The 26,674-nt window shown below is 47.7% G+C and overlaps 1 protein-coding gene across 7 annotated transcripts in view; it reads left to right on the top strand.

The window, feature by feature from the left end:
* DMD (dystrophin) overlaps positions 1 to 26,674 on the top strand; it is a 660,617-nt gene that overhangs the window by 211,038 nt on the left and 422,905 nt on the right. For all 7 annotated transcript variants that reach the window (XM_039914163.1, XM_039914164.1, XM_039914160.1 and 4 more), the window contains 4 exons: positions 6,379 to 6,561; positions 7,705 to 7,886; positions 14,360 to 14,510; positions 22,383 to 22,502. In XM_039914163.1, coding sequence (XP_039770097.1) covers positions 6,379 to 6,561; positions 7,705 to 7,886; positions 14,360 to 14,510; positions 22,383 to 22,502 — 636 coding nt within the window. The remainder of the gene's footprint in view (positions 1 to 6,378; positions 6,562 to 7,704; positions 7,887 to 14,359; positions 14,511 to 22,382; positions 22,503 to 26,674) is intronic.

The raw sequence follows: 26,674 nt of genomic DNA, 5'->3' as shown, positions 1-26,674 counted from the left end.
ACTTAATCCCCGTTTAACAGATGAGAAAACAGAGGCACAGAAAACTGACTTGCCCGAAGGCCCACAGCTGGCAAGGGGTGGAGGCAAGATTAGAATTCAGGTCCTCTGACGCGAGCCAACTACTCGAAGAAGCCAACTGTAGTGGAATAGCAAAATTCTGCACCAAAATGATTTTAAAATCTCGTTAAATAACGGAGAAAACCGAGACCTCCGTTCAGTCAATCAGGCGTACTTATTGAGTGCTTCCTGCGATCAGGGCACTCTGCTGAGCGCTTGGGAGATGACACCATTACGGTCAACAGGCACGTTCCCTCCCCCAACGAGCTTCAAGTCTCTACTGTTGAGAGTGTTGAAGCAGCAGCGGGAAATCCATTCCCCTGAGGGAGGCGATTGGTGAGAGACCTCGCCCTTGGTCATGGAGAGAGATGAGGCCGAGAGGGAGAGATGGCCGCGGACGGGTGCCTCCCTTCCACAGAGCCGAGTTCCCGCGGTGCCCTCGCCGACCTCGGTGGCACGGAGGCTTCAGCAGTGATTAATGGCACTTTAGGAGAACAAGCTACTTAGGCGCATTTTTATTGAAAGTCCCCTAGTAAATGGACTGTGTTGTTTGGACAAGCCAATCTGCCATTCACTTTCTTGGTGCTCTTCCAGCTCAGTGATGATTCAATGCACCGCGGCAAAATGTCTGAATTCAAGGTAGAACATTATGCATCGGTCTTCCCAACCAACCCGGCTGGGCACGGGGAAGGCCCCGTCCCTGGTGGCGCCATCTTGGAAGGAGGAGGGCTGTCCAGGGTGGAGCGGGCAGTTGGAGTCGTCCCAGTGGGGCTTTCAGGTCACTCCTGGCTGTGGGCCCGCCGGGACCTGGAGTGTGACAAGGAAGTCGGTAGGCAGGAAGCGGTGTGGCCTAATGGATGGGGCACGGGCCTGGGAATCAGAAGGACGTGGGTTCTAATCTCAGCTCCACCTCTTGTTTGCTCTGCTGTGGGACCTTGGTCAAGTCGCTTCCCTTCTCTGTACCTCAGCTACCTACTGTAAAATGGGAACTAAGACCCAAGCGAGACAGGGACGGGGATTAGCTTCTATCTACTTCAGCCCTTAGAATAGTACTTGACATATAGTAAGCTCTTAGGGGCATCAGGGGTGTAGTGGATGGAACGTGGACCCGGGAGTCCCAAGGTCATGGTTTCTAATCCCGGCTCCGCTACTTGTCTGCTCTGTGACCTTGGATGAGTCACTTCACTTCTCTGGGCCTCAGTTACCTCTTCTGTAAAATGGGGATCGAGACTGTGAGCCCCAGCTGGGACTGCGTCGAACCCAGTTTGCTTGAACAGCTCCTGTCTGGGACATATCCCTCCCCCAACACTCCCCACCTCCCCCGTTCTCCTGCTTTCGGGGTCCGTGGGTGAGGGGTGACGCCCAAAGTGTTGCCAAGGTTGGTTGGCTTGTGAGGGCACCAAGTCACCTCCGGCTGCTATCGTCCATCCCGAAGGGATGGATACCTGGGTCCAGCCAAGCACCAGCTCCCGGGAGAGGGAGACATGACTCCCTCACTTCACATTCTCAGTCGTAGGAGCCTTGGGGAGACGGTAAAGATGGCGGTGCGCCTTGGGGAATACCGACTTGAAAGCAGTATACGGGATTTTTGGTTTTGGTTACAAGGACTGAGCATCCGTGTGGCCTAGTGGAAAGAGAAGCAGCGTGGCTCAGTGGAAAGAGCCCGGGCTTTGGAGTCAGAGGTCATGGGTTCGAATCCCAGCTCTGCCACTCGTCAGCTGTGTGACTGTGGGCGAGTCACTTCACTTCTCTGGGCCTCAGTTCCCCCATCTGTAAAATGGGGATGAAGACTGTGAGCCCCACGTGGGACAACCTGATTCCCCTGTGTCTCCCCCAGCGCTTAGAACGGTGCTCGGCACATAGTAAGCGCTGAACAAATACCAACATTATTATTATTATTATTATTATTATTAAGAGCGCACGCCTGGGAGTCAACGGATCTGGGTTCTAATTTGAGGTCTGCCAGTTGCTTGCTGTGTGACTTTGGGGAAGCCACTTAACTTCTCTGGGCCTCATTTTTCTCAGCTGTAAAATGGGGATTAAAATGCCTGTTCTCCCTCCTATTTAGACTGTGAGCCCCATGCGGGACATCAGACCTATGTCTGACCTAATTAACCTGTACCTAACCCCAGCCCTGAGAACAGTATTTGACACATAGTGAGCGCTTAACAAGTACCATAATAAAGAACTGCTGATGTATTTATCTCCATCCACTGTCCTTTCATTTTAAAACAAATAGGCTATATTTACCATTGCCCCTGATGATAGCTGACGGCAAATATGCTTCAGATCGTTTCCGGTGCTCCTTCCGAATTGTACGTGGAAAGTCCTGCATTTTTCAAGTAGACGTGCTATTAGAACTCAAAATAGTGGATTTGTGCTGAAGACAGTACCATTAGAAATTGATTCCATTTTCCCAGAAATGGTGTGGTAGCTATATTGTTGTTCAGCTATTTTTGGAGCATTTCCATTTTTGGAAACTCTGCGATGACTAAGCGTTCTGGCTAAACTTCCACTTGGTCTAATTCTTGCGCCCCAAAGGAAATATCAGCAAAGTGGGATTTTGTTCAGTTCACCGGAGTGGAGATCATAGATTCTGTGAAGTGTTACCAGTGATTCAAAATCACAGATAACTCCTACCTTCTGCTTTATTTTTGTCCGACTCGACAGAAAATAAATCCTCTTTCTTTTCGCCAACCACATAATCGTACTAATTGAGGTATTTGTCGATTGGTGATTTTGTGCCTAATAATAATTATGATATTTGTTAAGCACTTACTATGTGCAGAGCACTGTTGGCAGCACTGGGGTAGATACAGGGTAATCAGATTGTCCCACGTGGGGCTCACGTTTTTTAATCCCCATTTTTACAGTTGAGGTAACTGAGGCACAGAGAAGTTAAGTGACTTGCCCTAGGTCACACGGCAGACAATTGGCGGAGCGGGGATTAGAACCCACGGCCTCTGACTCCCAAGCCCAGTACAGAGCACTGGGTTAGATAAGATAGGTCACATACAATCCTCGTCCCGCGCGGTTTCACGGTCTAAGTGGGCGGTAGAACAGTATCGAGTGCCGCTGTACAGATGACGGAACCGAGACCCAGAGAAGTCAAATGACTTTCCCAAGATCACACAGCGAGCAAGTGGCAGAGCCGGGACTCCCGGTCCCTCGTTCTTCCCCACGGGCCGCACCGCCTGCTTCATCTTTTCACTTTGGAACCTCACCTCGAAAATTCACGTTTTGCAAAGGACAGAAGTAATGTCAATTCAGCACCTCGTGTTAGGTGTCTAAGCGTTACTGAAAGACGTCGAGTACCGAGATCATTATAAAAGTTGACATTTTGGATCATAAAGACTTCATAAATTTGCACATTTTCACATTATTTGTAGAACCCTTGAACCCTAAGGAATTAGCCGGGCTCCTCGGCTCCCACTCAGATCAATAATTAGCCGCTCAAGCCGGAGGTTTAAATCATTAAATGGAAAATGAGCTTCTCCGGAGATGGTAGTCGCATAGAAATGATGGTCTTTGGCCCTGGTCCTCATGTCTGAACAGGAAGCAGTGTTGTGTAAAAATATCCAGCGAGGTGGACTCCGTGGTGTGGAAAAATATCCAGTAAGGGCCTGCAAGACACCGGCAGTGGTGTCTTATAAAAGGCAAATTTCCATGCAGTTCAGGGGGAGGGGGTAAGAGGGAAAGGCACCCCATATTTCGGAGGTGGGGTGGAGGAAGGGCAAGTTTGGAGATAGAGGGACACAGTTCACCTGGGTTCTAATACGGCCTCCGTCGGTTGTCGGCTGAGTGACCACGGGCAAGTCACTGAACTACTCTGTGCCTCAGTTACCTCACCCGTTAGATGGGGATTAAGATTGTTAGCCTAATGTGGGGGATGGACTGTGTCCAACCTGATTTGCCTTAATCTATCCCAGCATTTAGTTCAGGGCCTGGCAGATAGTAAGCGCTTAACAAATACCATTAAAAAAAACAAAACCCTAGGCATCGGCCTATAATGTAACAATACACGATCTTTATTCCTAAGATTCCAAAACATCCGTATTATTTTATTTTAGTCTCAAAAATAATCCTAGACATAGGAAAGATAAGATGATACACTGATGGTATTTATGAAGAGCTCACCGTGTGCTAAACACTGGGGTAGGTATAAATCGTTCTCATCGGACGTGGTCCTTTGGGAGTAGCCCTTCACACGGAACTCAGTGAGAGTCAGGGGTCCTTAGCCCCAATTTACAGAGAGAAGACCGAGGCCCAGAGAGATTAAGTTGTATTGCAGGGTCACGGAGCAGAACGGTAGCCTGCTCCAGAACCTGTGTTTCGTGACTACCAGATGGACCTGTGCTCCTTCAACTTGAAGATCTGGGAAAATCGTGATAGGTTAAAAGGCTCGCCCTAAAGCCTGAAAGTCAAAGATAACCCTATCGGTGCATATGCCTGTAGGGCTGGTTGCCAAATTGAGGCACGATGGGCCCAACCCGTGGCTACGTACACTTGTAACTTCATTACCTTTTCTTGTTTCTAATGTGCCTTTTGGGCTCTTTATTGGATGTGCGGCCCAAGGTTGACAGCAACCCCTCTGGGGTTTTTTTACGGTATTTGTTAAGTCCCCTCTCAGGGTCACACCTGGAGAGTTTCCAGTCCTCTACCGGTCTCGACTATGGGAGAGAGAGTCCAGCAGAGGTCTGTCCATTCCATTCCTAGCTTGGGCAGTTGTTAGCCAATGGAAGGCCAGCTGCTACCAGTCAAAACTCACCTGTGCCGGGCAGCAGCGGCGCAGGAGAGAGTCGAGGGCGGAGACTCGGGTTTATTGCGCCGAAGAGGGCAGTGGTAAACCTCTTCCTAGTTTTAACCAAGAAAACCCTATGGATGCACTACCAGAGCGAACGCTGATGGAGGTGGGCCGTTCTGGGAGAGATGTGTCCGTGGTGTCGCTGTGGGTCGGAGTGGACAGCATAAGACAGGACAGTTTATTCGGTGCTTACTGTGTGTCAGAGACGGTTCTAGGCACTGGAATAGGTACAAGTCTTTTAGGTCAGGCAGAGTCGCTGTCCCACAAATAGTAAGCGCTTACTGAATACAGTAATAATAATAACTTGGAGCTCGTAGTCTAAATAGGTGATAGAACAGGTATTGAATCCCCGTTTTACAGTTGAAGAAACTGAGGGAAAGAGAAATTAAGAGACTTGCCCAGGCTCACACAACAAGCATGTGGCAGGGCTGGGTTTAGAACCTAGGTCCTCTGACTCCACAATTATTATTATATTAATAACACTCCCCCGATTAGACTGTGAGCCCATCGAAGGGCAGGGACTGTCTCTATCTGTTACCGATTTGTACGTTCCCGGCGCTTAGTGCAGTGCTCTGCACATGGTAAGCGCTCAATAAATACTATTGAATGAATAACAACTATTATAGTTATTAGCTTAAATATCAAGCCCTTGGGATAGCGTAACAGAAGTGTATTACATGACATCCCTTCCCTCGAGGCGCTTAGAACCCAATGTGGGGGAGATTGATAAAAAAAAAAAAAAATACGAATCACAGATCCAGGGAGCAAAAGAGGAGAATGGAATAGGTAGGAGTCCACGTGTGTCAGGATATCACTGCAGTATTCCATGCCAGCTGCTCTCTATCCTGCTGCCGTTTGTGGTTGGTGTTTGCATGCTGTTTGAATATCCGCTAGAACCGTTCAATCCGAACTATATTCTTTATTTAAAATGTTTTATCTCAAGTCCACCTGCAGGCTTTGGTGCCAGATCTTGAAAATCTCTCATCGGGGCAGAGAAAACCCAGCATGGTGACTTTCTGGCTCAGTGGGGCTCTGAGACCTCCCCCGTCGCACCCCGCCCCGAACTCCCCCCTCCCTGAAGTCCCTCTTTGTTTGGACCCTCACTCAGAGGAGAATAATTGGCAGCCGTGTCCGCGTAGCCTTGGCCCGATGCCCTCTGATCGCCAACCTAATCGTGGCGGCGCCCAATTTCCTTTATATTAATCTAGAATCACTGTAGCGGAAATGAGAATTTGCTCTGGATTTCAACTGAATTCTGAGTTCTTTTCGGGCACTGAGCCAGCAGTAATAGCCGCGGTGGCTGGTGCCGTTTATTTATTCGTTCCGTCTTATTTACCGAGAGCTTACCGTGTGCGGAACACTGTACTAAGCGTTTGGGGGACTGCGATAGAACAATAAAGCGACACATTCCCTGGCACAGCGGGGCTGGGAGGGAAGGGTAGTGGGTCCTTGAACCTGGGAGACAGATATGAGGAAGGCCCTAATTCACGTTCCTCCCGACTTTCTCACCCACACAGCAATTGGGCAGGCCTGGAGACGAGTCCGTCGGTGGCCCCTCGGCGGAGGCGGACCTGGACGCTTACCAGACGGAGCTGGAGGAAGTGCTCACCTGGCTCCTCTCCGCGGAAGACGCCCTGCAGGCACAGGGAGAGGTCTCTGCAGATGTCGAGGAAGTCAAGGAACAGTTCCACACGCATGAGGTAAACTGCGTCGGGTGGAAGAGGGAACCTCAAACACAGATTACATAGATTACAGCCTCCTTCATGGCGTAGTGGATAGAGCACGGGCCCGGGAGTCAAAAGATCATGGGTTCTAATCCCGACTCTGTCTCTTGTCTGTTGTGTGACCTTGGGCAAGTCACTTAACTTCTCTGGGCCTCATATACCGCATCCGTAAAATGGGGATTGAGACTGTGAGCCCCATGTGGGACAGGGACTGTGTCCAACCCGATTTGCTTGTGTGCACCCCAGTGCTTAGTACAGTGCCTGGCACATAGTAACCGCTTAACGGATGCCACAGTTATTATCATCAGATGTTAGCCACCATAGCCTCCAGGGTGCCAAGGAGAAGCAGCGTGGCCTACTGGGAAAAGCCCCGATGCGGCAGTCGGGAAGACCAGAGTTGTAATCCTGGCTCTGCCAATTTCTTGCTTGCGTGACCTTGGGAAAGTTACTTCATTTCTCTGTGCCTCAGTTTCATCAACTGTAAAACAGTGATTTAATAATTGTTCTCCCTCCTACTTAGACTGTGAGCCCCATAAAGAACTTTGGCTGATCTAATTAACTGCTCTAATTAACTCAGCGTTTAGAACCGTGTTTGACACATAGTAAGCGCTTAAATACCATTAAAAAAAAAGAAGCCTTTGCATGAGAATTAGGCACGGTCCCTGGCCCCCCAAGGGGCTGATAATCTAAAATGGAAATGGGGAGAGGAGGATGGCATCAGGCACGTGAGAAAAGATGGGACAAGAAAAGCAGAAATACAAGAGGCAAGGATATTGATAAGAACTAAAAGGACCACAAGAAAGAGGAGTTTTGGTCTCCCCGTGGCTCAGAGTCCCACAGCCCCCGCAGCAAAGGCTTCGCGGTCCCGGGGTCTCTTCATCCTGGGCCGATGGAAGTCTGGAGGGGCCGGAGTTTGAAGAGAAAGGAGCGGTCAGGCTTAGCTCTGCTCAGGGCTCCCGTCCTGCTGCTGCCGGGACTGTTCTTCAGGGAACGCTAAGGGTAGAGGGTTGTGATCCGTTCAACATATTTAGAGTGATCCTCCCCTCTTGGTGCGTTAAGAGCTGAAGCCGTTGACGTTTCCGGTAGTCTTGGCCAACATCTCTTCCTTCTCTGTGGCAGGGCTACATGATGGATTTAACAGCCCGCCAGGGGCGGGTCGGCCACGTCTTACAAGTGGGAAGCCGACTCGTCGCGGCCGGGAAGCTCTCGGAAGAGGAGGAAAGTGAAATCCAAGAGCAGATGAACCTCCTGAATTCCAGATGGGAAACCCTGAGGGTGGCGAGCATGGAGAAACAGAACAAGTACGTACCGTGGAGGCCTCTGGGAGGGAGCCACTCTGTCGGACCGGCACCGCCGGAACCAACCGGAGCTCGCCCTTCCATTCGCGACACTGTGGCCTTCGGGCTCTGAGCTTGCGTTTTAGTGCGGAGGAGAGATCGCTCGATTGAATCATGGTGTTCTGAAGGCACTTTAGCACCATCCTCATTGCTTGGGAGATTGCAGTAGAGTTACTACTGCCGCCAGTAACGGTATTTATGAAGTGCTTACTGTGTGCTAAGCACTGGATAGATACAAAATAATTAGGTTGGATAGGGTCCCTGTCCCACGTGGGGCTCCTGGACTGTGATCTAGTAGATTGCATCTATGAGATATACTCCACTGGCTGTCACCATGTACAGTGTCTAAAAAGTTAGCGGTAATAAGAGTTATGGTATGACTTCTCTCCACAGTCTTTCCACATCTCAATTAAAATCTTATTCCTTGAAGGACAAGTGAATAAAATATGGGGAAGCAGCATGGCCTAGTGGAAAGAGCACGGGCCTGGGAATCAGAAGGCCGCGGGTTCTAATCCCTCCTCTGCCGCTTTTTGCCGTGTGACCTTCGGCGACCCACTTCACTTCTCTGGGCCTCGGTTATCTCATCTGTAAAATGGGGATTGAGCCTGGGAGAGCTCCATGTGGGACAGGGACAGCGTCCAACCCGATTTGCTTGAATCTAAGTAAGCGCTTAACAAATACCGCAATTATAAATTATCATAGGCTAGGCCATCGCTGACGTATTCTTTAGGTGTCTTTATTGTAAAAAAAAAAAAAATCGGGTCTCCCAGAGAGTAGTTATAGCACTCAGCCTACAGCCCCCCTCCCCAAATAAAGCACTCCCCACATTGAAACCCCTCCTAAATTCCCACCTTCTCCAAGAAGGCTCCCCCAATTACCTCCCAACAAGGGCCCCTCAAGTGCCTCTTCTTTCCCTTAATGGCCCGGAGCCCTGGACACTAGAAACTATAGACGCATAACCCAAACTGGTCATTTCTGGGCCTAGCTTCCAACTGTGGTTAACCAAGGCACGGTCCCATCCAACATGCTGTATGATTTGGGGGTGGAGGGAGTCTGCTGCGGGGTAGAGTCTGAAGAAGGGACCTACTTACCCGGACTGCTGGATCCTTTCTCAGGGCCAGCTAAGAGTAGGTTTGGAACTCGACTGACAGCCCTCCCAACTGGCCTGATTTAGATTCACACAGCTGGCAGCTGAGTCCCCTCACTGCCCTGGCATATGCAGCCTATTTAGGGCTGGGCAATCAGCAGAAGTAGCATCGACGTCTAAGGAAGCCGTATGGCTTAGTGGAAAGGCCTAGGCTTGACAGTCAGAGGAGCTGGGTTCTAATTCCAGCCCTGCCCCACTGCTGCTGTGTGATCTTGGGCAAGCCCCCTCAACTTTTCTTTGCCTCAGCTCGCTCATCTGAAAAATGGGTATTCAGTACTGGCTCTCCCTTCTGCTTCGACTGTAAGCCCCTTGGGGGACCTGGTTGAGTATCTTGTACCTACCCGGGTGCTTGACATAGGGCCCGGCACGTGGTAAGTGCTAACCAATAATTATAACGCCAAGGAGGCGTAACTTTAAATGCTTACGAATAGGGTACAAATAAGTGTGCTGGAGATTGCTGGTGGGTTTGTATGGATTTGGGTGTTGGGAGGTAATTGGGGGAGGCTTCTCGGAGAAGGTGGGAGTCTAGGAGGGGTTTCAATATGGGGAGTGCTTTGTTTGGGAAGGGAGGCTGTGAGCTGAGTGTTGTAACTACTTTCTGGGAGAGTACAGTAGAAGTCAGAAATCTGATCTCTGCCCTCCGTTAGCTTACAATCTTTCTGCCTCATCCAGCTGTGGAATGCTTTGGCTTTTAAAAATCTAAATCCTTTTAATAGTATTTCCTATACCCATGATCTTGCATTCTGTTTTCATAACAAAAAGCTTAAGGAAAGGCGTCAGGCTCTATTGCTGTTGTATTTCATTTTTCACTGCTCTCATAACAAAATCAATCGCAGCCAATCAGCCAATAATAGCTGATTTAAAAGGAAAAAAAACCCCTCCACAACTTTGTTACCTTTAAAGTAGAAAAATACCTTGCTTGTGGTGAGTAATTGTGTGAGATGCAAAACAGACCTGTCAGCCCTGTTTGCTCAGGACAGTCACAGATTTCCCCCACATTTACTAACCCTTTGACTCCACCAGGGGATTAACAAAGAGAGATCAATAGACATTGATTTGAAAAAATGAGGTAGTCCTAGCAACAGAAAGGGAAGATTAGTCATTATCATTTCTAATCAAGACGTTGACTGAGTTTTTAGTTATTTTTAAATCGAATTTCTTTTCTTGATATTTATTCTTAGGAAAATGAGTCTGTTACTCAGTTCCTGTTCCTTTCTGTCTTCCTCAAGAATAGTACCTTCGGAGCCTCGTGTGTCTCACCCGCTCTGGGCTCTCACTCGGGGTCCAAGGTTTCCCTTCCTTGTGTGTCCAGAGCGTTTGTTTCCTCCACACAGTCTACGTTGCACCGTTTCTCTTTTTTTATGATATCTGTTAAGCGTTTACTATGGACCAGGCACTATACTAAGCGTTGGGACAGATAAAACCTCATTGGGTTGGATGGAGTCCCTGTCTCACACGGGGCTCAGGGTTTGAACCGATTTTAAATGTGAGGTAACTGAGCCACAGAAATCTTAAGTGACTTGCCCAAAGCCTCACAACTGACAGTGGAGGAGCCAGGATTAGAAACCAGATTCTTCTGACTCCCAGGCCCATACTCTATCCATTAGGCAACACTGCTTTCTCCTCACTCTAGTGCAATTATTGACGTGATCTCACTGGACAGGTTCTGAGCCTAGGAATCTTGGAGCCAGGCAAGTGCCCTGTGTTGTTTTTCTGTGTTTGAATCTGTAGGTGCGGGTTTTTTTTATCTAAAAATCAATCAGTAGTATTTACTGAGCACTTTCTGTTTGTGGTACTAAACACTTGGGAGAGCACAATATAACAGAGTTGGGACACCCATTCCCTCCCCACAACAAGTTTACATTCTAGAGCGTAAGACAGACGTAGTTATAAATAAATACATTACAGATATGTGCAGAAGTGCTGTGGGGCCGAGGGAGGTGTGAATAGAGGATGTAAATCAAAGTGCAAGAATGACACAGAAGGAGGGGGTAAATTCGTGTCTTGAAAGCATGAATTTTCTGTCGCTTTGTCTTTACCATTGTGTAGAATCACTTCTGCCCATTTTTCATTTTGGAAAAGCAAATCGGGGCAATTTTCAGTTTTGTGACTTTTTGTCGCCGACAGCCCCGGGTTCCAGAGGCGTGGAGTCTTTGGCAAAAGGGCGCACATGGAGAGGACCAATAGATGGAGCACGTGATAGGATTAGGGAGAACGGTGAGGATGCCTTCAGGAGCCACTGGGGCTCTACTGCTTTGGGACTAAAGTTCACTAATGTCCCGTTAACCCATCTCTGATGTGCCCCTTTAGCTTTTGAGCTCCCCTTCGTGAAATTGCTTCCATTCAGAAGCCACCAGTGATGACTTTACTGAGCTCCTTCCCTGACCTTGCAGAAAATCCTTGGGACAACCCGGGGTCTAGTGAAAAGTCACTGGTCTGGCAGTGAGGTGACCTGCGTTCTGATCCCGGCTCCTCCACTTGTGTGCTGTGTGTCCTTGGGCAAGTCTTTTCACTTCTCTGTGCCTCAGTTCTCTCATCCGCAAAAAGAGGATTCAATGCCTCCTTTCCCTCCTACTTAGTCTGTGAGCCCTTATGTGGGGCCTGATTACTTTGCATTCACCTCTGCGCTTAGTACTTTTGCTGGTCACATAAGAATAAAAGAGTAATTGTGGTGTTTAAGTGCTTACAATGTGCCAAGCACTGTACTAAGCACTGGGTGGATACAACGTAATTGGACGGTTGGTCACGTTCTCTGCCCCACGTGGGGCTTACAGCCTTAATCCCCATTTTACAGATGAGGTGACTGAGGCACGGAGAAGCGAAGTGACTTATCCGAGGTCACACAGCAGACATATGGCACAACCGGGATTAGAACCCAGGTTCTCCCAGGCCTGGACTCTTTCCATTAGGCCAAGCTGCTTCTCTCATATTATTATCATTATTATTATCATTACTAACCCAGGAGGATCCTGATGAGGCAGACAGGTTCAGGGTTGTAGGAAGCCCGTGAGCATAGCTGATCGGGTTAAAGAGGTGACAGGATAGAGCCTCTCAGACCAGGCAGCTTGGACTGCAGATGTCCCACCCGAGCAATGTTTTCCCAAAACAGCTTCAATAGTTCAAAGAGTTAAAAAGTAGGTTGGAGGATGAGACTGTACGCTCCCATTCTAGTCATTTAGATCACTGTGGGCAGGGAAACCTGTTTTCCAATTCTGTTGTGTGTACTCTCCCAAGTGTTTAGTACAGTGTTCTGCATATAGTAAGTGCTCAGTAGAGGCACTTCTACTGATGATGATGAACTATCACTGATGTTGGTTCGGGGTAATTTAAAAACCAGAGATTTCTCCTCTATGAGACCACTGTTATAGGGATCGATTTGGACATTGATCTACAGATTGGCAATATCTACGTGTGGATGCTGTGAGTTAATATAAAACTCTCAGCCAGGTGATGGCATTCATGGGTAGGTTTAAACATGACTGGGCGGAGAGAGAAAAAGGGAGAGTGACAGAGAGAGGAGGAAAGACATTTTCCATCTCTTCAGAAAATGACTGCATTGACTAAGTCTTAAACTATTAAGACCTAAGAAACAGAAGGAGAAAGAATACTTACCCATATGCAGAAAAGGTCCTGACTTTTAATTGCTTAAAAAAGGGAACCTTAATTAGGCATCAACCAAACATTTTGTCAGGTTCTAAATCACACTGCCATAGCTGGTGTGTGAACAGCAGAGGCCCAAGGGGGTGAAGGGAGAGACAGTAAAATTCTTCATATTTTGAAAGAAACTGCACATTTTCAAACTGGAATAATTCATCCACTCAGTTTGGCTGGGAACCAAATCCAGCAGAAGTCGATGAGTAATTCTGCAGGGGAAGAGAAAAGCCTTATCGAGTGCAGATCGATCACTCTATCAGTAGGTGATGTAAACCATGAGGATTCTTTCCAGCTGAAAAAGGGCAGTAAATGATTTAGATTTTCTTATGTACCTCATAAAAGTTTGGTTCAGTTGCCACTTATTCGTTCCGCAGAAAATTACTCTCCTTTTCCCTTTCCCTTTCAACGTAGGAGCTCGTGTCCCCAGGTACGTTTACCTGGATTCAAGCCCAGGGCTTTAACCGGAAATTCTGAGAACGTTTTCGGTCATTATTTCCGGAGCTTTAGTCGGAGTTCGCGGCCTCTGCATCGTGGTGCTTAGAAATGTTGCTCACTTGGGTAGGGAAATGGTGATGTGCTCACATGTGGAAGATCTACATGGAAACAGTCTTCCCTCGGCGCTGCAGCTCGCTTCCCCTTATTTATAGTAACAGAAGGGACACGGCAGTTTGAGGGAGAGTTTGAATTGTGCCAATTGAAAATTTATTTTGTTCAGAAGGAAAATGTCACCCTTCTGACTTGTAGTCTTTCGATCACACTCTGGTTCCCATCTGGCAATTTGGCTGGGTGCGTTTTCCTATTAATATGGCATATTAATATCTTTTTCCCCCTCTAGATGGTAAGCTCATCGTGGGGAGGGAATGTGTCTGTTTATCGTGCTAATGTACTCCCTCGAGTGCTTAATACAGTGCTCTGCACACAGTAAGTGCTCAATCAATACGATTGACTGACTGGTGCTGAGCTCTGGGCTATCCCGAGGTCTGGCCGGCCGGACCGCCCGGCCCCTGTTCCGGCTACTTACGTGGACTCGGACCCGGTCCTCCTCCAGGATTCCGTAATCGCCTTGGGATCCCAACGGGACCGTCGGCCTCCACGGTGCCAGGACTGGTCAGCCCCTGCCTCCTGGCCCTCGGGCACACCCTCCCTCCTGGCCGGAACCCGGTGCTGGAACTTCAGGCGGGGGGCAGAGGGACCACACTCTCCCTGTCCTACCTTTGGGTGGCAGAGTGGTGGTAGACTTGCACCCCGGTCCTTGCCAAGGCTCCACCCGACGCCGCCTGCGGCGTCTTTGCTTCTCGGAGTCTGGCTGGTCCAGGTGGTTGCGTAATCTAAAGTCACCCATTGTCACAGTCTTCAGCCAGAGACCTATGGAGTCCACATTGGTAATAGGAGGCGTCTCAGCCCAGTCCTCTATTCATCAAGCATATTCTACTACTAAGCATTGGGGAAAAAAGTTCCCAGAGAAGTATCTGACCCAGGCGCTGTCTCACAGAGGGCTCCCAATCAAAGAGTAAAGGGAGGAGAGAGAGTTGACAACAGACACAGAAGGAGTCCCTGGATAGAAGTAATCCGATGAATTTGGATAGAAGTAATCAAATCATCTTAATGTCTGCGGTAATGTATTTCTTTGTTCCAGTTTACATAAAGTGTTGATGGATCTCCAGAACCAACAGCTGAAGCGATTAGCAGACTGGCTGACCCAGACAGAGGAGAGGACGAGGAAAATGGCGGCGGAGACCCTCGGTCCGGACCTGGAAGACCTCAAGCGTCAGGTGGAACAGCACAAGGTGAGAGGGGGTGCTATGGCCTCTTCTTCACAGCTTGGAGAAAGAAGGAAGAGGAGGAGAGAGAGCATTTCTCAGCCTCAGTCTTGCCGAGGAGTGGAATTCAGGGGGGAAGGGCGGCACGCTGTTTTTGCCATTCTTTTCTGACCCATTCTGCAAAGTCGTGTCTCGTCACGTATCAGAACGGGTCTTTCATATCGGGAAAGAAATGTCTTCCTGGAAGAAAATTGTGTGGAGAAAGGCTAATTTATGGAAGTTTAAACTTTTCTGGAAGAAAGAGTCTTTTCCATAGAGATTTCACTTCAGATTATGTAATAATGAAAGTGGATTTTATTTTTGTCCCTTTCTCCTCACACTTATGATTGGATTGAAGAGGAAAAACCTAGGTGGAACATAAGAAAATGAGCAATCGTAATATCGTCTTATTGCCAAATATAACATCTCTGGTTCTATTGTTCCCATGTCTCCCCCCTTCTTGTCTCCTTATGTGTTTTCTGCTGGGCTCCACTAGCAGTGAAACACGATTAGTTATTCTAATTGGGATTCCCAACCTCGTTAGCAGTTCTGGCATTATGAGCCCGTGGCCTTCGGAGTCTTATAAAATATCTCGGCTTGTCCAGAGTTGCATCGTAGATATGATTTCTAAAATCTATGCTTCGTAATATCGACCGTTTGATGAAGGAAGTTTGTTGGATTCGATTTTAGGAGAGTTTTAAATTTAGTAAAAATAATCCAGAAAGGCCCACGGTGGAAAGTAGGAGCAGAATCTTAGACTATCCTTAGAATTAGTTCTTAGGAATTTAAAGGCTCAATCCACCATAATCTACTCCAAAGCTCCGGGTGTTGCAAACTGGAATGGATTCTACCGTTCCTTGGGATGTTCCCTTCTTTGGAGATGTTTGGAAGCAGGGCGTCTTTATCCAGTCTGGTCCTCCCCCTTTCAGAGAGCCACAGAGGGAGGCCAGACCACTCCTCACCCCTTCCAGGCCAGGGATTGGTTGACCTTTGGCTAGGTCAACCCAGAGAATCCTGTTAAAATCCCTCAACCCATCTTTGACCAACACCGTAGCCACTGTCCGCATGGACTTCCAATGAGTATTAGTAACAATTCATTCAATCGAATTTCTCGAGCGCTTACCGTGTGCAGAGCACTGTACTAAGCACTCGGGAGAGTACAGTACAGCAATAAAAGGTGGCATTGCCTTTCCACAACAGAAGGCCAGTACCCAAAATATCCTAATTCATACACGCTTCAGGCATCGATATCAGAATCCTAGATTGTCACTGAACGGAAGAATGATCTGAAACAGGGAAGGGTTGAAAAAGAAGAGGAGGAAGAGAAGGAATAGAAGAACGAAAGGTGCTCCTAGGTGGGAAGAGAGATGTAGGCTGATAATACAGAATTTCCAGGCAAAGGCTCTTCTCCCTTTTACTTAGACTCTGAGTCCCCTGTGGGACAGGGACTGCTGTGTCTGACTTGACACCTACAACTTGTGTCTATCCCAGAGCCTAGAGCCTATCTCAGTCAATCAGAGGCGAGTCCCTTTTGAATCACTTGCACCCTAAATGAGAGAGTAAAGAGATAGATGTCTTCTCTCTGCCAAGCTTGGCCCTCCTCCTGCCGTTCCTCTGCTCCCATTTCTGCAGGAGGAGGCCGGGTGAGTTGTTGGAAAATGATGGAGTCTCATTCCCCACTCTGATCATCGTGATCAACCCCTTCGATGGTTCATTCACCATTAGTCTTCATCTTCCCCCTTGATGTTTTCTGAGCACTTACTATGTGCGGAGCACTGTACTAAGCAATTGGAAGGGGATGGCCTTTAGTGAGCGTACAGTGTAGAGTGGGAGAGAGGCAACAGAAGTAATAATTTATAATATATAATATAGAGATGTGTACGTAAGTTCACGGCAGACAGCATTTGAGAACAGTGCATTCATGGGATGTACAGGGAGGCAACTCGGGGTAATGGAAAGAGCCTGAAAAAGGGAGTCACAACACCGGGTTGTAGTTTCTGCTGCACCTCCGGCCTTGTGGGTGATCTCAGGCAAGATACTTAAGCCCGCTGATCCTCAGGGTCCTCAACTGTATCACGTCGAGGGGACAGAAACCATGAAGGGGAAGAAACGAGGCTATCGATGTGAGAGCCCTGGAAAAATTTCAAAAGCTTGACAAAAATTTAAGGTTTTGTAGTTGTAAATAAAAAACAATGGAGGATACTCATTCTGTACTTTCACGAAGGAAGTGGGTCCATATTTATAAAGTCGAAAGTGTTTATCAATGAAAGGCACTATCCATTAGGGCATAGTAAAGACAAGGTTTAAAAAAAACTCAGTAATTAAGAAGGTTCGCTTTTTCCCCGTCTGGAAGAAATGAGGTTATGTGACATTAAGAAAAATCATACTGTTGTTGCTATCTAATAAGAGCTCAAGTTAAATGACGACAAGCATGAAATATTAACTAGAATTGTGACAGATAATCTCATCTGGTAAATATAACAAATGTATAATCGCAATAATAATAACAGGAAGGCATTGAGATGGCTGAATTATTGCCGTTATAAATAATACCAGCGAACATGTGGTCATAATTAATCTGTAAGATCCCAATGGAGAAAAAGATCAATTACAATCACTTTACATTGTAGAACTTTTCTCAGAAGACAATGTGCTCTAATTTTCAGAAATGCTAATATGCGTCTCAATGGCTAGATCTTTATTTAGCAACTGTCATCTTTCATCATGTTTTGGGTCTAATTAGCAGATCAGGTGATGACATTTAATAATTGATGTGTGGTAGGAAAAGTTAAGGTTCTTCAGCTATCAGCTTCTGGTTTCTGGTGTGTGGGGGGGATTTTATGGTGTTTGTGAAGCACTTATTACCTGTCAGGCAGTGTATTAAACCCTGGGGTAGGTGCACGGTTGTCAGGCCGGACACAGTCCCTGTCCCTCATGGGGCTCCCAAGTTTAATCCCCATTTTACAGAAGAGATAACTGAGGCACAGAGAAGCAAAGTAACTTGTCCAAGGTCACGCAGTAGAAAGTGGCAGAGGCCCGGCGTTTTCTCCCACGATTTCGAAGGGGCAAGGCCTTTAAGTTGACAACCCTGCCTACATCTTCCTTTGAGGTTCAACTCGATTATCTTGAGGAGAATGTAGGATTCTTACCGGGTAAAATACAGTCTTGCAGTCTCCCAGAATACAAAATCAGTATTCACCGGCAGAAAATAAAACGAGAGCAACCGTATTCTTTCTTACACTTAATCATTCCTTTACTAATATCTCTCTTGGAGAATTAAATAGAATTCTTTGGGAGTATATCTTCAAAAGCAAGTAAAGCAGCAAATAAAATCAGCTGTGATAAAAGCAGAGGTAGAAAAATAAAAGCCAAACATCAAAGAAGGCAGAAAAAGCACCTGCGAAACGAGAATTTAGGATGATTTAGAGTTCATTCCTGGAAAGCCAACCCATTTATCACTCCCTGGAGTCTGCCAGGTTGGCATCGTGCAGCCTCTGAGAGTGAGATTCTGTCAGTGAACGTGAATCTGTCCTCCGCCGTGGCCTCCTGTGGTTGCCCCCTGCAGTAGCCCCCTGAGGTAGCCCCCTATGATTGCCCCACGTGGTAGCCTTCTGCCCATTGGCACATGCAGAGCTGACCTAACATCCAAACTAACCACCCTGAAATTGCGTTCAAAAAACAACGGTCCGTGCAGATTATCATTTCGTCCCCGACGGGAGAGGACTCGGGCAAATGATTCTGTGGCTTCATTTGAAGTCTCTCGACCTAAATAACTGAACCAGGGTAAGGTGGGCGGAGGAACTGTGGGAACTTCTTGTCCTGCATCTCGAGCCTCAATCTTAAGGGCTCAGCTCTCGGTACCGTCTTGTTCCTCTCCAGCCCGTAACACCAGGGTGGGAAGCGGGAGGAGGAAGCAGTGAAGCAGTTAGACGACTCGGTTGGGTTCTCGGTCGCCTGGCGCTCTGATGCTCCCTCGGTACTTTGCCGGGATAGGAGGGCCAGGATGTCGATTGAGGGTTTGCCCCCGGTACTCGGGACGGCACACTCTAGGGATGCATTTTAGCTGATGGGATTCATGCGATAAATAGCCACTCACCTCCTACGGAGCTCTGTGATTGGATTTCGTCCACGGCCGCCACGCTCAACGAGAGAGCGTGATCTCGCCGAAACAACCTACGGCGTTTTTAGGTGAACTGCAGTCTCGCTGGTCAAAGGCTAGGTGGATTGATTCGGGAGCCTGTGAGAAATCCCAGTCAGAAGCGGATGGAAGAAAACAGCTGCTAGAGCTTGGAAGGGTTGAGACTCCCCCGACTGACAGGATGGGGAAATGCCGCATTGATTTCTCTCCCCGCAGCACCACTAGGCCCTATGCACGGGGAGGTAGAATAATAATGAATAAGAACGATAATTACGGTATTTGTTAAGCGCTTATTATGTGCCAAGCACCGTTCTAAGAGCTGAGGTACGTAAAAGGAAATCAGGTGGTCCCACGTGGGGCTCACAGTCTTAATCCCCATTTTTCCGATGAGGTGACGGAGGCACAGAGAAGTTACGTGACTTGCCCAAAGGCACACAGCTGATAAGCGGCGGAGCCGGGGTTAGAACCCACCACCTCTGACTCCCAAGGCCGTGCTCTTTCCACTAAACCACACAAGGCCTGTTAGAGGAGATAGGACCTTAATAAGGCTTTGAAGATGGGAAGGGTGGCGGTCTGGCGTTTATGGAAGGGGGAGGTAGTTCCCAGCTACGGCCAGGGTATGGGAAAGCGGTCAGCGCCGAGATATAGACGAGGAAGAGCGAGTAAGTTGGTGCTAGAGGAGCGAAGTGTATGGGTTGGCTTGTAGTAGGAGATCAGTGAGGTAAAGTAGGAGAATGATATAAAGCTAATGGTGAGGAGTTTCTGTTCCATGGGGAGGTGGACAGGCAAGACGTTCTGGAAGGGTGGGAAGACACAGACTGAGTTTGGTTGTTTTTTGTTTTTTTTTCAGAAGAATGATTTTTGCCGCAGTTAATTCCTTTTTATCTAGACCGTAAGCTTATTATGGGCAAGGAGCGTGTCTACCGACTCGATTAATTTAGTATATAGTTGTACCCACCCTCTTTCACTCCTCTTCCCCCTAATCACTGCTTGACTGACTCTTCCAATCTGAAACAGTGTCTGAGGTCATCGAGTCCTGGAAACACCCTCTGACCTGACTTTCCGGGTCTGTCGCGGCCCGAAATATTTTACCTTCATTCCTTCTAATCGAAGTTATTCTTGCTGCGTGATTCCATGAGAATATTTTAGCAAATGTTTTCCGACATGAAATCATAATAAATAAGCAAGACGCTCTACTGGCCAATTATATAACTCTGTGTCTAATAAAGCAGGCGTCCATCTATTTAAAAATTCCCTCACATGGTTTCGTTATCCATTCTTTCTTTATGGATATCATTTTCTAATTCTGCTCTAATAGGCTTTTTATGCCTGCTGCTTCCCATCTCCTAAATTTGCACAGGAGACTTGGTCTTTATCCAAAGATACGTCTGTGACTTCATTGATTCAGTTTTCTGAGAAGAATTTGGCTTGGAAAGATAGTCCAGGATTATTTTTTTTCTAACAGGTTGGGGCTAAGTTTGGGGTTTTTTTTAAATGATTGCTCTTTGCTAAGTGCTTATTATGTGCCAGGCACTGTGCTAAGGTATGGGGTAGATACAAACTAATCAAGTTGGACACAGTCGGTGTCCCACATGGGGCTCTCAGTCTTAATCCCCATGTTACAGATGAAGTAACCGAGGCACAGAGAAGTTAGGTGATTTACCCAAGGTCACCCAGCAGACAAATGGCGGAACAGGGATGAGATCCCAGATCCTTCTGACTCTCAGGCCTATGTTTTATCAACTAGGCCGCACTATTTCCCCAAGTTGCATTGGATTTCTCAGAGGCAAATCAGAAATGCATCCCAGTCATAGGCCTGTAACTTTGTTTTCCCACGGATGTTCTGGGGCTTCCTCGGATGGAGGAAGGGAGCTACCGGTTTCCTAAAGCAGAACTGTGGGGAAAAAGAATGCTCCCATTAAGTGCTAAAGCAGTAGCCGTCAGAGGACGTGGGTTCTAATCCTGGCTCCGCCACATAACTTCTCTGTGCCTCAGTTACCTCATCTGTAAAATGGGGATTGAAACTGTGAGCCATACATGGGGCAACCTGATTATTCTGTATCTCTTCCAGTGCCGGGCACATAGCAAGCACTTAAAAAATACCATTATTATTATTATTTTGACTGGGCAAAGTATATCTGAAATGCAGCTTCTCCTCCCACCCTCAGAACCCACCGATAGGGAGTCAGAATGAAAACGCGGTTCACGTATTTGAGTTTAGACGAAGTTTGGATTCTACAGTGAAAGGAATGATGATTCTCACGGGACTAACCGTAGAACCTGAGTCCCTACCAGTGAGACAAGCAGGCCGGCTCGGCCCCCATGAAGGTGGAGATTGTGGATCTGAGGTTAGATGGGCCCTGTGGAACAAGTGAGTGTGGGAAAATGAGAAGCAGCGTGGCCTAGGGGATAAAGCACAGGCCTGGGAGTCGAGGACTTGGGTTCTAACCCTGCCTTGCCACTAATGTGCTCTGTGAACTTGGGCGGATCACTTTAGTTCTCTGTGCCTCAGTTACCTCATCTGTAAAATGGGGATTAAGACTTTGAGCCTTAAGGGACCGCGTCCAACCTGGTTAGCTTCTGTGTACCTCAAAACTTAACACAGTTCTTGGTACGTAGTACGTGTTTAAGAAATACCATAAAACTAAGGTTGGGCAGGGTTGGCTAAGTCACTCCGTGATCACGTTGAGACTTTTAGAGAAGTTGGGGGTCAGGGACGTGAAGGCCGGGGACCGCTGTTTCTCAGCAGAAAAAGACCCCCTCTTCCCAGAGTCACCTGAGAATGCGAGTGTCGTGCTGAGGGGGAGTTTGTTCTTTTTTAGGGCGGAGGGATTACTCTCTAGAAATCTGAGGAACCCTCTCTGGCTGGCTGGCTGGCTGAAAATGGAAGCAGTGGGATGGTTGTGGGCCCTTTCGTGAAAGAATCAGCATTCGTCACGCCTTCGAAATATTCAGAGCATTGTATTGGGAGGTGGGAAGAGGGACCAGGTCCATGATCCCGGCTCACCCGCTGCCCACAGCAGGTGCCCAGAATGGGGGCGTTGACAGAATCTTATCTAAGGGTGGGGAGTAATTTGTATCCGGCTCGGGTTTTCTCTCTCTTCCTGTGATTTAATTTATTGCTTCCTCTGAGTCTCAGCTCTGAGGGTTTGGGAACTGTCTCAAGTGCCACAGTGTCTCTCAGGCCCCATCCCTGGGAACCTGGGCGGATCACCAAACCCAACCTGCCTTAGGGATCCTCACCGTCGTCCCTTGGCTTGGACTCGTGATTGGAGACGGGCTCCCAGACTTGGAGGCAGGGTCACACAGTCTTCTGGTCTCGGGAAGACAACCGATGACGTTTTTGACGGCACTGTGACCTTAATCTGAATTAATGTTGACACCCTTTTGGGGGGTTAGTGATGGAAGGTCCCTTCTCCGTCTCAGTCGTTCAATCCAGTGTATTTACTGAGCACATACTGTGAGCAGAGCACTGTGCCACAAGCTTGGGAGAGTACAGTAAGGAAGGTAGACGTGATCCCTGCTATCTAGGAGTTTACAGTCTAGCCGGGTGGACAGTTGTTAAAATCAACTCAGGGAGAGGAAGAGACTGAATCGAAGGCTATAATGAGACTATAATAAGCGCTTGGGAGAGCACGCTACGGCAGAGTTGGTGGATATGCTCCCCGCCCCCGGTCTCTGGACCCTGCAGACCCGTTAATGAAAATGTGTTTGTCTTTCAGGCACTCCAAGAAGATCTGGAACAGGAGCAGGTCCGGGTGAATTCTCTCACTCACATGGTGGTGGTGGTGGATGAATCTAGTGGCGACAAGGCGACCGCTGCCCTGGAAGAGCAACTCCAGGTCATTGCTGATTTTATTCCTGTTACTCTAGATTCACGGATTCATTCCGTTGTCCTACAGAAACATTCCCCTGACCTCAAAATCGTTTATCCTTAGCCAGATATAAATTTAAACAAATGATTCCCCTCCCGCCCCCCCGGGGCTTCTACCATTTATCTGAAAACCAGGATAAACAATTGTCCCCACTGGTATACTGAGCGTTAATGAAGATTCCTGCTTAGAGCGCTCTGCCACTCCTGGAGTCTCGGCCCCTCGACGATAACCACGTCATTTTCTGCTCTGGGACCCACAGGGCTGGACTACAAGGCCTAACTACTCGAGAAGCAGTTTGGTCTAGTAGCAAGAGCACGAGCTTGGAAGTCAAAAGGCTTGAGTTCTAATCCGGGCTCCGCCACTTATGTGCTCTGTGTCCTTGGGCAAGTCACTTCACTTCTCTGTGCCTCAGTTCCCTCATCTGTAAAATGGGGATTAAGACTGTGAGTCCCATGTGGAACGGGGACTGTGTCCAATCCTATTATCTTGTCTCTACCCCAGGGCTTAGTAAGCACTTAAAAATACCACAGATACCACTTATTTTTATTAAGACTATAACAGACACATTCCCCGCCCACAACTAGTTTCTAGAGGTGCTCCTGACTTTTTCCAGCAACTTCTATCACTTCTGTCGATGGCCACTAGAGATGTTGCTTCGTTTGCGTCGGGAGGAAGGGCTTTTTGGAGGCTCGGCTACAGCTACAACTTAGACCCATACATGTCTGTAGGCTGCTATCGGCCCTCCGATTGCTTCCGTAAACGCTGCGTGGAATGTCAAGATGTTTAGATAGTGTGTCACGCGGACGTGACCGTAGAGAACACGGAAAGCTCACATTTACGCCGAGGCTCGCGTTCACCTTAAATGACTGTGGATGTGATTAACATTGCAAAGCGTGGGACCTTTTCTTGTATCTCCTTAGGGTTTCCGTGTGCTTTGTTTCTCTGGCTCCTGTTTGGGTAGACTGGAGGAAACGGAGAGAACAAAGTTTATTATGCCTCCATGGAACGTTAAATAATAGGCCAGGGACAGTAACAGCCACAACAACAAAATCTTTCCAGATTTATCCATTAGCATTTTATAAACCCATAAAAATAAATAATATATGAAAGCAACCAACTCGGAAGGCAGAGAAATAGATCTCCCCAAAACTAAAGTTTCATTGGAGTTTTAACAAAGTCAAATTATTTCTGATTAAGTTGAATTTCCCAAGTAGCATTTATTAAATTACTCTTCTGAAAATCCCCAGGCCCCAAATCGTCCACAGTTTATGTCTTTGTTACCATCCGGAGCCGTACTCAACCCCACAGCGCTTCTCTACGTACCCATAATTCATTTATTTATATTACTGTCCGCCTCCGCCTCTAGATTGTAAGCTCTTTTCAAGCAGGGAACGCTCCTACCAACTCTGTTGTGTTTTACTCTCCCAGTTGCTTAGCGTGGTGCTCTGCACACGGTAAGCACTCTGTAATACCACTGATTGGCTGTAGATTAAGGAGCTCGTGAAGTTGTGGCTGGGTTTCCCTGCGTCTTTAGACCATCAATTTGTCCCCCCGGCTGGCTGGGGCCCCTCTCAGTTCCACATAGAGCAGCTGATTGGGAATCCCGCTTGTCCTGCTTTCGTTCACTCCCACATCACGCCTTCTGACGTTGTACTGCTGTGAATCTTGCCGAAACTCAGGAGAACTGATGAAATCCAATAACAGGACCAGGCTACCGACCACCCGGCTGCACGCATTCGGACACGCGCAATCACACGCTTACACGCACTGGTGTGGGAGCTTCCCTCCCCACAGTGAAAGGTCTCTGGAGAGATTCGGTTTTGTCTTTTTCCTGGATGTCGCGTAACCTAGCGGAGAAAGCGTGGGCCGGGAGTCAGAAGGACCTGGGTTCTAATCTTGCCTCTGCCACTTGTCTGCTGCGTGACCCTGGACGAGGCACTTCACTTCTCTGTGCCTTAGTACCCACATCCGTAAAATGGGGACTAAGAATGTGAGCCCATGTGGAACGGGGATTGTGTCCAACCTGATTCCCTTGTATCTACCACAGCGCTTAGAACAGTGTATGATGCGTAGTAAGCCCTTAACAAATACCGTCGTCGTCATCTCTTCAGGGTAAATTAAACTCTTCGCATCCCAGGCCTGCGAGCATCTATTCATTCAGTTGTATTTATTGAGGGTTCACTGTGTGCCTGGCACTGTCCTAAATGCTTGTGAGAGTATAATATTACAGTAAACAAACACATCCCTTGCCCCCAGTGAAAATGAGCTGCAGTGAAAATGAGCTGACCCTCAGCAATTCTCTCATTTGGGACCCATGAGGGAAACTGATTCACGATTCATTACATTATTCACTCCTAGCAAAGTCATAATTCCATCTCATTGCATGTATTATTATTATTATTATTATTATTACACGCCACCGAGCTGTTTCCGATTTATAGAGACTCCAAGGATATACCTTCTCCAGAACGTTCTGTTCCCTCCCGGAATCTGCAACCTTTCTAATGGTCCTTCCGTTATCATTCTTATGGTCTTTGTCTCTCTAGCTGCCGGTCTGCCTCTTCCGAGTTTTCCCTGGACTTTTCCTAGCATTAGTGTCTTCTCCAGAGAATTGATCCTCCTGATGATGTGTCCAAAATATGCTAATCCAAGTCGAGTCATTTGGCCTTCCAAAGACAGTTTTGTTTTAATTTGCTCTAAAATCCATTTGTTTGTCTTTCGGCCTTCTCCATCACCACATATTTACCCTCTTTGCTTGTTTTGCTTTGTTTTGCAGTCCTGATACTAAGACATCCGAATTCACGGCTTTGGGGGTGGTGGAGGAATGGGGAGGTTCCCAGCTTCCCTGCCTGGAGAATCACTTGGGTTTCCCAGAAGATCCATCAAGTAAAATCTGAATTTAGTTGCGTGATAAGCCTTTCGGATCTCAGTCTCGGTGTGGCCCCTACCCTTCTCCTGCCCTCCCGTAACCCATCTCCCTCGCTTTGTGACAGTCGGAGACTCAGAATAATGCAGAGATAAAGGTCTCTGAGTTTTCCGTGCTGCGCGGTCTATGATTGGAGGGAGCCGAGGCAGAGTCTAGAGGATCAGTGCAGATGGAGAAACGGAGGCCTACTGACGTCGGGAAATCTGTCGCCATCTCGGAGTGCAGTTCAAGGCAAAGCCGAGCACGTTCTGTCTTCTCCCTCACGGACCTTTTAGTGCCTGGTCAGGGAACTAGCCCCACCGTGCCCGCGTGGGGCACGAAGCCTCCGGGTCTGACCTCGGGCCATTGCACGCAATATGCCTGTCTCCCCAGACAGGTGATAGCTTCCTCCTTGGGCCATGTCGGAGATGAGATGCTCCCATCCTCCGACCAGAGTCTGTGAATGAATTTCTGCTCTGCGGGTGAAGACAAGTAAATAAGAAAACACCGAATTAGAAAACACAAGCACGCTTCCCTACCTTTAGGATGCATCGCTGAGTTTTAAATTTCGTCAGCTATTTTGGCGTCGGTTGGTTTGCTTCATTAGGAAATGGGTTTGTTCTGCGGTTCAGGGATCTTGGCAGGAATCACTGGGTTTCATGCCATCGGGATGGGAATGAACCAACTTCTTCCGTACACTTGAGCTCTCGTATCAAGTAGGTGAAGTTGGATCCAATTTAATGAGTAGAAATTATAATTGGCTTTAGGGGAATTAACTTGGGCTATTGACCCTCTTCTCGCATGTGTCCATTTGAGAATGGTTTGCCTTCTTAAGTGACTGTCGCATCTGTCCACTGAAATGGGACTCAAAATTAAAAAAACCAAAAACCAAAACCCAAGCCCAAAACAGCCTCTAGTCACTAGAAATTACTTCTCACCAATTTGGAAGAGCAGAATTTCCACCCTGTTATGCCGGAGAACCTATTTAAAACATTTCCATTTAAAGATGACAAAGCCCCGAGTTCTGAACATATTGCGTCTGGCTTTTTTCACTCTGTGGACGGTGCTCCTCACTGACTCTCCCAAGATCTTCAAGTTAAGGACTAGGCTAACTTTGGTTCTGAATACCGTGGCTGGTGGTGACAAGCTGCCGCTAAGGATCCCTGCCTAAACGTTAGGATCACTGTCAAGGGGACAACCATTAGATAGCTGTCCAAGTATTCCATTACCTCTT

Source organism: Ornithorhynchus anatinus, chromosome 15, assembly GCF_004115215.2.
Source record: "Ornithorhynchus anatinus isolate Pmale09 chromosome 15, mOrnAna1.pri.v4, whole genome shotgun sequence".
Lineage (NCBI taxonomy): Eukaryota > Metazoa > Chordata > Mammalia > Monotremata > Ornithorhynchidae > Ornithorhynchus > Ornithorhynchus anatinus.
This window is presented reverse-complemented; position numbering and strand designations above follow the sequence as displayed.